The 15820-nt window shown below is 42.9% G+C and overlaps 1 protein-coding gene across 4 annotated transcripts in view; it reads right to left on the bottom strand.

The window, feature by feature from the left end:
- Positions 1-15820, bottom strand: part of FERMT2 (FERM domain containing kindlin 2) — a 90822-nt gene that overhangs the window by 55664 nt on the left and 19338 nt on the right. For all 4 annotated transcript variants that reach the window (XM_079993814.1, XM_079993815.1, XM_079993816.1 and 1 more), the window contains exon 3: positions 13086-13319. In XM_079993814.1, coding sequence (XP_079849940.1) covers positions 13086-13319 — 234 coding nt within the window. The remainder of the gene's footprint in view (positions 1-13085; positions 13320-15820) is intronic.

Below are 15820 nucleotides of genomic sequence, written 5' to 3'. Positions count from 1 at the left end.
GGAGGCTGGAAAATGTTCTAAAATTAATGATTTTTAATGGGAAACATTCCAATTCTTGATATATTTTTATTGAAACTTTTCACCATACAATACGCTAAAAATCAAACTAATATAAATAAAAATAAAGAAGAAAATAGAAAACAAAACAGAAGAAAGAAAGAATTAACACTGTGAATTAACACAAGTCAATTTGGGCAAGTGGAATGGATACTAGTACCAGTGCAATCTTAAATCAAAGCTGTAATTAACTTTTTTCAGATGACTATCCGTAGAAAGTACATTTCTCCACAGGACTCTGTTATACATGCTAAAATTAGTATGTTTTATTACTTTCAGTGCCTTCATTTTTGTCTTTATCTGCCCCAGCCACAACAAAACAGGTCTCTCCCGTATTGGTCTCTTCAGCCACAGCAGGCACTGTAACTCTCCGATGGTTTGACTTCACCTCCAAAGGTGCACTGCTCCACTGTCTCTCGAGACAGATGGATGCCAACAACAACATACTTTGCCTTTGACATACTGAAAAATCCTGGGGCTCTGAAGGCCATTTCACACATTACACATGGTCAGGGAACTGCCATCAGTGCCGGAGGGAGAGAGCAAAATCCAGAGGGATTCCAGAGAGTGTCCCGGGATTGGGAGAGGCAGCCCATCTTCTGGGGAAGAGAATTAGCGTAGCACCAGTGGAGAAGGGAGGCAGATGCGGGAAGCGGTGAGGCGGTCCCATGACTCCTTGCTGGGGACCAGCGGGGAGAGTAAGGGTCCTCCGCTGCCTACGCCCTCCTTGCGCAGAAGGCTTTCGCACAGAGAGAGTAGGAGGAGACTAGGCGTCAAAGAGCTTCTTTGCTGGAAGAAGTTTAAGAAACGCCCACTGACGGATTCTGCCAGCGATTGAGACAGCCACGGGCGAGTGGCTGTCCGGACAGAAAAGGTTCACTCAGGCAACCCAGCCAGGTGTTTGCACCGGCTTACGCACGAGCAACCCCTAGAACCACTACACACATTAACAGCAAATACGGATATTATAGAAAGACACACTTTGCTGAAGAGCTGCATCTACTCCTGCCTCTCTCACAAAAAGTGGTTTGAAATACATGCTTGTGTCATTCATTCCCAAGTAGGACGCCAACGGAGGTGTTTTAAACTTCCTGTACTGCCAAAGTAGTGCACATTTACACACCTCCACCTTGAACTACCTCTTCAGAAGGCTAATTGCAGGGAACAGTCTCCATTACCTACTCTTTCCAGTTGCAAATGCCAAACCATTCGAAGGATCATTGGAGGTATGTTTCAGTAGCAAGTTAGGCCAACTGACATATCATAAAACTTTACTTCCTTCCCATACTGGCTGATGATTTATCTTTCCTCTGTTTGAAGTTTTTATCTGAGGAATACAGCAAAAGACATGCTAAAGTGGGGGGGGGGAGCTACAGGGAACAGAAAGGTGTGTGGATTACTTGCCAGGAAAATCCCACTGGGATCCTCTGAGAGTCTGAGGCCTTAACAACAATTAGCCACAGGTTTCATATTTCTTATTATCCAGAAGCCTTCTAAAAGATGATGAGAACTCATTCTCATAATTTAAAAGCCTCCAGATTTTGGAGCTAGAATTGAGCTTTGCAACACAACTTTAGGAAGACTGAATACTAGGCTACAAGGGGACTCTCTTTAAACATTCCATTAGGACACTTTCAAGGTGTTATTTTCAGATGAAGGCCATCTCCTTCTCACTTTATTTAAAGCATTGATTCCCTGCTCTCTAAGCCGAAAAGGTTCCCAAAATGGCTTACAATCTAAGAGACATGACAATCGAGGACTCAAGTTTCTGGCTCTATTGGGAGAATGCCCTCCCAGGAAAATTTCCTCCCATCAGATCTTGGAGAATAGGTGATATAGTACTGTCCAGGCCAGAAGAACAAAACAGGTGCGGCTGCTACAAGTTATTCCATCTAATCTGATAGATAAGTTATTTTTTCTGGGACCAATGCACCTATATCCTTATTAATAGCCATGACTAATGAGAGATACACTTAGTCCTCACTAGCAACGATGCCCTGTCCAAATCTTTTCCACTTTGCAATGGATACTTTAATCTGATCTGCAAAGGTTTTAAAACAAAGGCAACAGATAATTACGCTTTTGTCTCCAGGAAGCAGACAGGAACAGGACATGACTGCCAATAGAACTGTTTTCACTTTAAGGGAACTTTTGGCTATGTCCTGGCCAGCACTGCAATGTAGCAGACCAGTGATCCAGTTTAAATGTCATGCTGGCCATACAGAACCCCTGACAGTTAATGGGAGTTGAGCCTCACACAGGGACTATCAATTTGCAAGCAATCTAACTGTTCTGTTCAACAGGACTGCACTTACCAATATTTCAAAATAACTGGCAGTTAAAACCTGGCTACACGGGCAGCAGAAACTGTTCTATAGCCAAGTCAGAAGTTGAGTTTATGAATGTTGTAGACTTTACAGGCAAACCCCACCTTTCTCCTTCTTCACCCTTACTTTAAAATATTCCAAATCTGAAGAAACAATATCTGTTTCAAATTATCTCCTAGTCAGTTTCATATTACCTCCCTTTACTTAACAGCACATATAAAAGCTCAGGCATTATGCCATTCTGCAGAGTTGTTGTTCCTCCCAGGCTTGCTTTTTTATGCCTATCAAGATGTAGCCAGTTGTCACCTAACATGTGCAACTGGAAGCACCAAGCAGCTCTTTATAGAATTTTATTGGCAGTCATAGGGGTGGAAATTTTAAATAGCATTTCTGAATGCCAGAGGACATTCTGTCCTGATTGAGACCCTCTCCCTGGAAAAAAAAAAAGGGGGGGGGAGACACACCAATCATACATATAGGCTAGTGCATAGCAACTTTGGGAGATGATTTCTACCTCACTGCCTAGCTTTGTTTCACTGCCACCCATTCAAAATACCAATGATGCACAATGAGATTATGTTTCAACACCTGAAGAGACAAAACATCCTTTACAAGAACACACACCTTAGTCATGCAGCCATTTTCATCTTCACCAAGAACAGTTGCTGAATTTATCTGTATAGATAAAAGGCATAGCAAAATGCTTTACAGAAGCTGTGAGGCACAAGTTATTTGGTGAGCACACACACGGTGAGAGTTGGTCCAGCAACGTCTGAAGGGCACCATGTTGATGACCCTTGAATTAGGCGAAGTGTTGATGCAAATTTAACCCATGACTGACCACGCTTTTGAAACACAGTCACCAAAGTCCGAACCCAAATGCTATTATTTCTATTGCAGATAAAATTGCTCCCAAAGATATGTAGAAACCTGTGTATGCAGTTTCGAGTAACATCCAAACCAGAGACTGATCCAAACCATTATGGGTCCCCTGGCCCTTAATGTTTTGATTCCACCATTCTCTTTTGCCATGTGTGTGCACTGTGTGTAGAAATAAGCTGTGCATTTTGGAAAGCCATTGCAAGGAAGCAGGAGCTGACTAAAGCGTGCTGAAAGCCAAGGACCCTCAGTCAAAGGGGGCAACATCCTTTACAGTCAATGCTCCCCTGGTGCCATCCCTGTTCTCCAGAACATCCCTTCTGCTTTAATAACCTTTAAAAAAATCTGTGGCCAGCATCTGGAATGTGTAACGTAAAAAATCCTTTCTGCGAGCTGCAAGCCAGTTGTGGGTGGGGCCAGATGCAAAAGGGAATGGAGCAAAAGAAGACTTACTTTTGTACAGTAAGGTTACATTAGTAGGGTGCCACAAAGGTCTGTCCTGGGCCCGTTGTTGTTCAGTGTCTTTATAAATGACTTGAAAAGAGGAATTGAGGGGATGCCCATCAAATCTGCAGATGACACCAAACTGGGAGGGCATAGCTAAGACAGAATTGGGATTCAAAATGACCTTAACTGATTGGAGAACTGGGCCCAAACCAACACAACGTATACAGCGACAGGACAGTTAGTATGTTGTCAACAGATTGACTTGTGGGGAAATCAAATGATTATAACCCTACTCTTCCCCACCCACTCCATTAATTAGTATACACTGAGAAGTATTAAGTCTCAGATGCTCAGGTTCTTTGTTGTTGTTTAGTCGTGTCCACCTCTTCGTGACCCCCTGGACCAGAGCATGCCAGGCACTCCTGTCTTCCACTGCCTCCTGCAGTTTGGTCAAACTCAAGCTGGTAGCTTCGAGAACACTATCCAACCATCTCATCCTCTGTCGTCCCCTTCTCCTTGTGCCCTCAATCTTTCCCAACATCAGGGTTCTAGAGCTTTGCTAATAAAAACACTGCTACCAATGGCTTTTGTCTAGGCTTCATAAGCTGGACTTTCAGTCTTCATTGAAGAACAAAGCAATCAGTGTTCTGGTATATGAGCCTTCTGTGCTACAAGGAAAATGCTGTGCTCTACCCCTCAAGAAACACAGAGCATAAAAAAAGAGTTGTAATTGTACACGTTCATAACATGCTCACTTAACAGAAGTGTGAGAAGGCAAGAATTTCCAAAAGCCTAAGCATTTAAGAGAGATAGTATGGTGGCAAAGTTCAGCCTGGTCAGTACTGCCCCATTCACTGCGAGCAAGATTACTCAGCTATGTTTCATATCAAATTCTTTTTCTACTTTGCATCATTTTACTGCTGTTCTTAATCAGACACCCAGGAAATCCTAATGGGCACACAATACAGTTTCTAACACCTCCCCCCCAAAAGCCATGTATTCTCTTAGTTTCAGAAGAAAATTTGCAAGTTTTAATGGCAGCTCAATATTTTTCTTTAAGGTCTCCCCTATGAAATTGCCTTATATACTGTTGTTCCTTAAGACATTTATCTTGAACACTAAATATAAATTGATTTCGGTATATTAGGCAAAGTAAGGTCTCTCTTAAGGTGGTGTGAAAAATCTAAATAAACACCATCATAGCTTTTCAAATCCTCTATTTCCCTATGTGTTCTGCGTCTTCAAGAATAAGCCTCGAGTAGCACTAGCACATGTGACTTCCTCCGTTCTGCGCTACACACAAAAACAGTGACGGGAGTAGGGTGTGCTGACACTTAAGAGCAACATGCTGCCCAGGCCAAGAGCGTGATATGCTGCCTGGGCCAAACAGGAGCCCTATGCCTAGTAATAACGGATGACAAGCAAAGTGATATCTTGCTCTATGCCAAGGGAGACTGGTTCCAAGGTGCCCAAAATGCCTTGAGGATGGTGCATACATGAGCGTCTCCCTCTCTGCCCCCTTGCGCAGTGCACTGGGAGCCAAACGATGCATGGCATTGGCAGCTGTTGCCAGAATAATTGTGCCGACCCACCCCTACTTTACCAGAGCTGCGATCCATTAAAGGAGGACATGGACACGCTCCCTTTATTAGTGCTATGAAAGTCATTCCACTTCCACCACAAAGTCAAGCATTTTAACAGCCTATTTTTACCCAGCTCTTCACTCACGGGTTCCAAAGAGCCATGTGTCCCACAGTTACTCAGATTCTCCGAAGTCCTTCAACTCTCACAGCTATCTAAGAATAAACATCCTTTCCCTTCTGGCACAAGGGGAAACTGTGGCTCGGGCTGCTGTCTTAAAGACTATCATTATCCAGGCCTTTTCACAACCAGGAGGGTGAGGAGAGTAGAAGAGTTATTTCCAGAGGGGGAAAGCGTAACCAGAAGAGTTTGGTGGCAGGATTTGTAACAAAAAAGAGCTACGGGGATAGGGGCTACACACAGCTTTTCCCTCTCAAAAAGTAGGATTCTGGCAAACAAAAGTTCACAAGGTAACAGTGATGGGGGTAGGCGAGAAAGACAATGATAGTTGTATATTTGCACACACAGCTTCAGGCATTTTGTTAGGAGCATGTACTTTACCATGGAAAACCTGTTGTCTTTGTCCATGGAGTTTTCTTGGCAGGGATACTGGAGTGGCTTACTGATGTATGGAAGTGAGAGATGGACCATAAAGAAGGCTAATCGCCGAAGAATTGATGCTTTTGAATTATGGTACTGGAGGAGACTCTTGAGAGTCCCATGGACTGCAAGAAGATCCAACCTCTCCATTCTTAAGGAAATCAGCCCTGAGTGCTCACTGGAAGGACAGATCCTGAAGCTGAGGCTCCAATACTTTGGCCACCTCATGAGAAGAGAAGACTCCCTGGAAGAGACCCTGATGTTGGGAAAGATGGAGGGCACAAGGAGAAGGGGACGACAGAGGACGAGATGGTTGGACAGTGTTCTCAAAGCTACGAACATGAGTTTGACCAAATTTTGCGGGAGGCAGTGGAAGACAGGAGTGCCTGGTGTGCTCTGGTCCATGGGGTCACGAAGAATCAGACATGACTAAACAACACTTTACCACGGAATCCCAAGAAATCTACTTGTAAGAATCAAAGAATGAACAAAAATATTTTGTTAAATAGCTGCTACACCGCCCATTATGAAAAAATCCACTCACCTAGCAAACGTTAAGAAATCCATTTAAGAATTCAGTTGAAGAGAGAAGCTCTTTTACTCTAATAGTGGTGGCAGGGAGAGCAGAAAAGCACACAGAGACAAACAGGGAAGATGTGACATGTACACACCACCCCCTTGGCATGATTCAACCAGTAATGTAGTTAAAAATAGAAAGTCTCTCCTTTCATTAAGTTTCATCAAATTTAGGTTGCGTTTTCCCTGCCGTCAGAATTAAAAGGAAAATTGTACACAAGACATTATACCACAAGTATCAAGTAGTCAGACAAACAAGACAATAATGAAAATAAACACTATTTACGACACGGTTATCACAGCCCCATTATAAGGGAACATGCTGAGAATTTTAAGTTTTCTGTTTTTCTTCTGCTCCCAAGGGGAGAGGGGAGGAGTGGGGGTGGGGAAGAGCCTATCCTGTGAAGGGGTGGGACCACAGAGAAATTTAATCCCAGTGGGAAACTACTAGCCAGTGTTTCCTCTAGTTCTTTTCTATGCAAGCTGCATTGAGACAAGGGGGTGGGGGGGGGGAGAAAATCACCACAGGGTTTCTTTTTGAGTGGGGGAGGGAAAGACAGATCGCATCTGGAAAAAGACATTACAAAGTTCAGCAAAGTTGTATATCAGAGCATACAGGAAATTAACTCTCACTTACAGAAGAGCTACTGTCCGGCAGGGGCTAAGAGGCCGAGTTGTGAAACAATAAGTCCTGGATCAATTCTTTCTTCGGCTGTAAAATTTGCTAGATGTCTTGAGGCAAACCACTAGCTCCCTGCCTCAGTCCCATCATCCAAACCCATTAACACCGCAATAATTACACCAAACACGCACTTTTGAATGAGAGTTCAATACATATTCTCATGGCTGCTGTAAGGATTGCTGGAGCAATATTATGCTAAGCTCAAGAGAAGTCTAAAATGTTTAAGGCAAAATGCCACAGACACAGAAACACACTTTACTTTTCCCTTGAGAATGAAATTCTCTTTCTGTATTTACATCGGGGTAGGGAGATGAAGGCTCCCTACCTCTGCTCAAATTTAAGTACAGTGGTACCTTGGGTTACAAACTTAATTCGTTCCAGGGGTCCGTTCTTAACCTGAAACCGTTCTTAACCTGAGGCAGGCTTTTGCTAATGGGGCCTTCCGCCACCGCCGCGTGATTTCTGTTCTCATCCTGGGGAAAAGTTCTCAACCCGAGGTACTTCTTCCAGGTTTGTGGAGTTTGTAACCCAAAGATCAATGATGATCTTAAGGCACATAGCAAATTAAGCAATTTAAAAACACTCAGTCAAGACTTCCACAAGTATCACAACACATACAGAGAACCCTCGAGTTACGTACCGCTCTGGATGCGTAACTTTTGGGTTGTGAACACCTGCTAAATCTTCACACACACTTTTTGGAAGAGTAGTAAGACCTCCTTTTGATCTGGCTTTCTAGACTCAGTGTGGCTAGGGTTGTTGTAGTTTTTAAAGGAAGCATTCTAATAAAGTGCAATTTTGTTGTACATCAATGGGTTTATGCTTGTTTTCTGCCCCAGCCTTCAGAATCAGTATGGGAAATGATCTAACGTGAACTGGAAGGATATTTTAAAATCAATCATCAATAATACTACATGCTTTTAAATTAATTCTCCAATTTGTGGCTATCAATTTGATGCTATGTTTGCTTACAGTGGCTCACTTCCTGCCTCTTGACAGAAATAGGTCAGCCAAGAGTTATCCATTTTTATTTTAAAAGCAAAAAAAGATTGATTATAACAAAGCTCAAGTTGCAAGATTCCGGTTGCAAACTCTGACTTAGTTTTCACTTCAGAACTGGCCTTTATTTAAATAAGGCTGGACAATACTGACACCAACATCTCTCAGAAGACACTACACACAGAATTAGGCAGATAAAACAAAGTTAAGTGTTGCTGTGGTCTGTTAACACTAAATCAAAATGTTTGACTGAAAAACAATGCTATGGGCAGGGTTGGGCACTCAGAAATCTTTCCCTTCACATATTCAAACTCTTCTCTGCAACTCTTATCTTAATAATATAGTAAAAAGGTAAAGGTACCCCTGCCCGTACGGGCCAGTCTTGACAGACTCTGGGGTTGTGCGCCCATCTCACTCAAGAGGCCGGGGGCCAGCGCTGTCCGGAGACACTTCCGGGTCACGTGGCCAGCGTGACAAAGCTGCATCTGGCGAGCCAGCGCAGCACACGGAAACGCCGTTTACCTTCCCACCAGTAAGTGGTCCCTATTTATCTACTTGCACCCGGGGGTGCTTTCGAACTGCTAGGTTGGCAGGCGCTGGGACCGAGCAGCGGGAGCGCACCCCGCCGCGGGGATTCGAACCGCCGACCTTTCGATCGGCAAGCCCTAGGCGCTGAGGCTTTTACCCACAGCGGGGAGTGCAAATTCCAATAGCCAATTTTATCAAGAATCCATGGGCTACAAATAAAGCCTCAGGGCTGCATGCGGGCCACAGGTTGCCCACTTGTATTCATGCTCTCTTCCCCATGCCCTTCTTTTCCCTGCGGCACTGAGTAGGTAAGGATTCTCTCTCTCAACATATAAACAGAAGTTTGTTTGATTAAGGATGCATCCACTTTATGGTTCAACGGAGATCCTAGCACTCGGCATGGATGGGCGTGTTAGTAAAGGTTATTAGACATCAGGCACAAATGGTGTTTTGCTTTTGACAAGTAACCCAAAGTAGAAATTTGACATAGTAAAAGAAGAATTCAACAGTATGTAACTTTTAATTGATCAGCACAGCTTCTGTAGCAAGACAGAGGACCAAACGAGATGCAAGGATGTGAAACACATAATTAGAAAGTATTTATAGGCATTGTTGTTGTTGTTAATTTAAAAGCAGGGAGGGCTGTGAGATTTTCACTGGTATCAATGGGAGCTCTTTTCCTGGTGGGGCGGGGCAGGAGATTTTCAATGAGACTGCAACTGGGGAAGGAAGGATTCCACTCTCAATCTCACATACTGCAATCCTGATTAAAAGCTCACCCTTGCATACTGTCTAATTCACATCTAGTTTGGTACTAAGGCACTCCCAACAGCTTTTTAAAAAGCAAAACCTGGATGAAGGGCAGGATCTTTTAGAATAAATTGTAGCTGAGGAAGTGTGTGACCGACCTAAACACCCACATATTTAGCAGTGTTAAGAACACAAACTGGCCTCAACTAGCTGGACCTTTGGTCTGATCCAGTGAGCCTCTTATGACGTTTTCTTATGTGTGCATGCACATGTGTGTTATGAATCAGATTTCATATTGTATTATTAACATCTGTTGTAAACTGCCTTATCATTCCAGTTAAAGGCAGGGTATAAATCTTTTAATTTAAACTTGTAATATTTATATTCAGCAATATTCATAATAATTTAAACACACACACACCATCCAATAAAAGAGACAAATCAAATCAACAAAGATGTCACCACAACCAGCACAACAAAAAAGAACAAAGGCAAGCAACATTAAAGAGCTAAGGCAGATTTAGCTTGAACTCTGAGTCAAAAAGATTTGAACTTGGACAACAAGTTGGGCAGCTTTGATCTATGGGAAAAGAATGGCCTTTTGATAGCCATGTTTCTTATAAACGCAGCATCCTCATAATCTGCCTTTAGTGTCAGTACATCTTATGACCAGCTCCCAATCTTCCAGTACCTTCAAATAAGGGGATTTTTTTCAGTCTAAAATGCAAAGGATAGAGGCAGTGCTTTTTTTCTAAACAAAAAAAAAGTTTAGGGGTACTCTCATTTTGACTCAAGAAAACCACAATTTTATACAGTGGTGCCTCGCAAGACGAAATTAATCCGTTCTGTGAGGCTCTTCGTATAGCGGTTTTTTCATCTTGCGAAGCAAGCCCATTGACAGTTTAGCGGATTAGCACTATTAGCGGTTTAGCGGCTTTTAGCGGATCAGCTGATAAGCGGCTTAGGGCTTAGGAAAAGGGGAAAAAAGGGAAAAACCCCCGCAGGAACTCGCAAGACATTTTCGTCTTGCAAAGCAAGCCCATAGGGAAATTCGTTTTGCGAAACACCTCCAAAACGGAAAACCCTTTCGTCTAGCGGGTTTTCCGTCTTGCGAGGTGTTCGTCTTGCGGGGCACCACTGTAGTTCAAATTGGGCAGGGATCAAAGTAAAACAGTGGTAGTTAACACAGTGTCCTCCAGATGTTGTTGGACTTCCAACAGCCCCAGCCAGCATGGCGGGAACCACAATGACTACTATTAGTTTAGGGAAAGGTGCCCTATCGATTCACTTTCGATTTATATAATTGTTGTTGGCAACCGTCTGTACTGAGACAATGGAGTGCACCTCCGGAGGTGAAGTCAAACCACTGTGTTAACAGCACCAAAGTGTGTATGGATGTCCTGGGCTGCTCAGACATCAAGACTCCACGCTCAGCCTTGATGATGTGGTCCAAAGCAAAGCAGAGCATTATGTTTGGCACCAACTTGGCTTATTGGCTCCACTCGGGATTATCTACCTTAACTTTTTTCTTCTTCCGAAGATAACAGCAAGCCACTGTAGGTTTAGGATCAGAGTTGACCTTCTCCTCGATGGGCTACCTTCTCAGGCTGATAAGCCCCATGTGCCCTCCACTTCCCTCTACAGCATGTACAGAAGCCACCTTCTTGACCACTGATCCCACTATTGGTCTCATCCACTAGAGCCTGTCTTCACATGCAGCAGAAGTCCCTAACTCACTGAGGATTTGAGACCCATCGACTACCCTCACCTGGTTTAGGTGGCCAGCAGTTTCCTAGTGACAGCCCACTGACAGCTTCTTGGAGCCACAGGTGAGAGAGGATGGGGACCAAAGGTGGACAAATCTTCATCACCACAGAATCATAGAACTGGAAGGGACCCTGAGGATCATCTAGTCCAACCCCTGCAATGCAGGACTATGCAGCTGTTTCATACAACGATCGAAACTGCAATTTTGGCATTATCACCATCATGTTCTAACCAACCTTGTCCATCTGCCTGGGTTGCCACAGTCACTCTACAAACTACCCCAGAAGGAGTACAACATGTAGCACTCTCCTAATGCCTCATACACATAATTATGTGCCTAATATAACACCGTTCCAACTTACAGAGAATCCTAGAATGGTGGCACTGGAAGGGATCGCCAATGGGTCATCTAATCCAACCCCCTGCAATGCATGAATCACCGCTGAATAATCCCTGACAGCTGGCCATCCAACCTCGGTTTAAAAACCTCCAATGAAGGCAAGTCCATTCTGGAATGTACTATTATCATCTATGAGCATAAAACTATTAGCATGTTTTATGTCTTTCAAAGAACTTACAGCAACTTTTATACTCCAAATCATGGAATATTTTCTATAAGACACCTTTCTAAAAAAGAATGATCTTCCACCCAATCGCTGCAATCTTTCTGGACAAAGCCTAACGCAACTCTCTTGTGAGAAAGGTCTAGGAATGGCCACCGAGAAGGCCCTTGTGGAGGCTGATTTAGCCTCTACGCAGGAGTTTTCCTCAAGCCTCTGCCATTCCATTTAAGCTCCTCCAACTCCTTGGAAACTAAGGCGCCAACTGAGCTCCAGCCGATGGGAGATATCATCCACAAGTATATCAAAACCATTTAAACAAAACAAGAAACCAGACGTGTTTGCCAGATTTCAATGGGATGCTGACAGGATGAACATTCCTTTACCAAGCCAATGAAAAATCCACATATTAAACCACAATTTCAAGGACACAAACCCCCAATAAACTCTATTTTAAATTGTATAACAATCTCCAAGTGTCTGGGGCTGTACCATAAGGAAGCCAAGAGGAAGAGGAATGTCTGGAGAGCATGGAACTGTTCGCCTGCCACAATGTTCCTTCATTGTACAAGCTGCATAGGGGAAATAACACTGCTTTCCCCTTCTTTAGTGTCTTTGAACCAGCAGTGCCCATGACATCAGTCCGCTCCACTATCTCAGATCTTTGTAGGATCCTGATGCACCACGTGTCTCCACAGGTATCTGCCCTCACAACCAAGATCCTCAAGGGTTCCTGTTCCATGTTCATATGTTTGCCAGGGGGCTACCCTGGGAGAAGCCCTTCTTAGTGGAACTGCCCTGTGGAATGCTCTCTCAAGGGAGCCTCACCTGGTGCCTACTGGTTAAAGGCAAGGAGTTTTAAAATATATATATATATATATATTATATATCTGACCTTGGCTGGATTTGTTGTTTTTGTGCTGCTCCCAATGATTTTATTTTTTTCTTTGCTATATTTCTGCATGGTTTTAATTTGTATGTTTTAAATGTGTTGTATGCTGCTCTGGGAATTTTATTAATCTGTGTGGTATAAATTCCTCAAGTAGTAAATATATTTGTGCATAACTGACAAGATTCCCACTATCTGACTGGTATTTTACTAGTTCCACCACCCAAAAGCTTTTCTTTCCTATTTTCACAAGGGCCATGTGCAATAATAAACCCTTAGGAAGTTGAAGAATCAATCCAGAGGAAGCAGGCTAATCTGCATTTGCTAGAAAGCTGATGCTTCAGATAACTATCGCATTACGGAACAGGTATCAAGAACGGCTGCCGCAAGCTGCTTGACACATGAAGAGGCAACATTTGGCTCCATAACCAGCAGATACTCACTGAAGGTCTTGCAGATGTCAGACACAGCTTTGAAGACTCGATCAGAAAAGTTCACTTTCACCTTCACGTACTTCATGTTGGGGAGCTGAAGTCGGAGGAGTTTGTGCTGAGGAGTAAACTGTAGTTTGGCGTCTGCCTGTATTCCATACTTATCCAAGGTCCAGTGAGTTTTAAGGAGCCATGTTCTCTTCTTTTCCCACCACAGGGCGTGGTCGGACCAATCTTTCTTGACGTCTAGGACAGCAAAGATAAAAAGATTAGGAAACAAACAGAAAAATCAAGTGAATCCAGTCCATACAGGTTACTGAAATATTTCTTTGGCTACAGAGTCATAAGCTGTTACTTCTACAGAGTGATAATTAAATGGTACTGATTTTTATTTTTTAGGACAGTTATTCTTCCAACAGCTTGAAGTTATATAAACGCTAATATACTATTTGGAAGCTGTGTTACTGAACATTTACTCTTAAGGTGGCTAAGCAGCAGATAAGGGCAAGAGAGGTAATAGTTTCAGCTCATGCAATGATAATACTATTTGGTCATGTATACAAGACCCAGAGAAGAAAACCAGTATCGGGTCCAGACACAAGAATTCAGTTTCATTCAGGCCAGAAAACAATTATATGAAGCAAAACGTCATCCCCCTGCTCCCCTCCAGAAGTACTTATTAGAATGCAATAAATATTCTGAATATATTTGTGCAGGTCTATTTATATGCAAAGGTAAGGTGGGGCTTGCCAATGCATTTTTCCACCTCGGAAGAATAGCTTACGTTAGAGAATTGGCTGTGAAAAAGGTGAGTCTTTGCAAAAGAGACGTGCAAAAGGAAGTGAGGTTGGCACATCAAAGCCTTTATCGGCCTTATCAGGTTCATGTTTCAAGATTCATTTATTACAGAATAAAGGTAACTTGTTCCAAAGTAATTCTGCACATTTTAACATAGAAAGTTGCATAACTTATTTCCAAACTGTGGTGGTGTGAATCTAACCTAGTCTGGGTTTCGCCAGAGCCCGGCTACAACCCCAAATACACCACTTTGAGTTCCATGATGGAACAGAGGTGGGATATCAATAGCACGTTGCCAACCCAAATTCTTACAATAATCTACTCTGCCAGATTAAAAACAGGTTGGGTGGAATTTAGTGTAGTGATGTAATTGTTCCATCAATGCAAGCTTTTCTGTTTGCCAGAAAAAATGAACACCCCACTCCCCACAAACACTGTTCTAGGGTTTCTCCAGATTCTCTTCCCTCTCCCTTTCAGTGAGCAGTGAGGACAAGATGGGGTGGGAACCGCCATTGGTTGATGTACCTGCATGTGCTTCCACTAATAAGACTCATTAGTTGACTCCTAGTCATTGATCCGAACAACCCAATCACAAAACTAAATATAGATGTGTGACGATGTAAATTCATTTTACGCAACTGCTCACAGCCTGCCAATAGGATCTGTCCTCCTTTATTTAAGGGGTCTAACATTTGATCTCTTATTTAAGAACCATTGTTGGCGGATGACAGTTTCCTAAGGGCACTACAGAGCACAGCTGAGCTATGTGAGGGAACTACCAGGGAACTGGCTAGTAATGGTAGCATTCTAAGGGCAGCGCTGGGTGTATAGCACAATTCCACGTTGGGAACATAATCCAACGTCCTGAAAATCTCTCTTTTTTTTTATAAGATATTTATTAAAAGTTTTCTTAAAACAATAAAAAGAACAAACAAACAAAGTGACATAATCATACTTTCTTCACTTCATTGGACTTCCTCGCGTCCCTCGTTCCTGCGTTCCAGGTTTATCAAATTTTATCCAGCAATTTATCACCTTATTTCAATTTCTTATTTTGTAACTTTCAGAAATTGTATCCCTAATTTTAGATAATTTGAACCAAACCTTAGAAACTTAATTTTGACATAATATTTATCCAAAGTATAGCTTTTTCTTATATTTTAACTTATCTTCATACTCCTTTCAACTAGTTTAATGGTGCCATATTATTTGTAATCTTGCATCTTTCTTAACACTCATTCAATTTACAATATTTTTGTAAATAGTCCTTAAATTTATTCCAGTCTTCCTCCACTGCGTCTTCTCCCAGGTCTCGGATTCTGCCGGTCATTTCTGCTAACTCCACATAGTCTATCAGTTGCATCTGCCATTCTTCCAGTGTGGGTAAATCTTGGGTTTTCCAGTGCTTGGCGACTAGTATCCTTGCTGCTGTTGTTGCATACATAAAAAACGTTCGGTCCTTCTTTAACCCTCTGATCGACAATGCCCAAAAGAAAGGCCCAACGTCCTGAAAATCTCAGCTTTCATTAGGATAAAAAGTTTCTATTCATGATGGCTGCTTGAAAATGTGTGGGAGCATTTGATGAAAGCTGGCCAAACAGGATTTCTAGTGGTTGTTGCCTTCCAAGGCTTCTTGCTTCTGCCTTAGTTAACAAAACTGGAATTATGGCAAAGGATGAAAACCGCCCCTACAACCCACAGAACCTTTCTTTGCCCAATGCAGATTTTGAATTACTTTTCAACGAGTTTTAACCAAGCGCGTGCAACCCTGGCTCAGAGCTATTTAATGGCTTAGGACAGTGGTTTTCAACCTGTGTGCTGTGGCACCCTGGGGTGCCTTGAAGGATGGTTGGGGCGCCGCAGGCAACACTGGCCTCTGTCCCTCTTTCCTTCCCTCCCTCCTCTGATGCCCTCTCACGTCTCTGCCTCCCAAAGGCTTGCATACCTGT

Source organism: Podarcis cretensis (genome assembly GCF_951804945.1).
Source record: "Podarcis cretensis genome assembly, chromosome: 1".
Lineage (NCBI taxonomy): Eukaryota > Metazoa > Chordata > Lepidosauria > Squamata > Lacertidae > Podarcis > Podarcis cretensis.
This window is presented reverse-complemented; position numbering and strand designations above follow the sequence as displayed.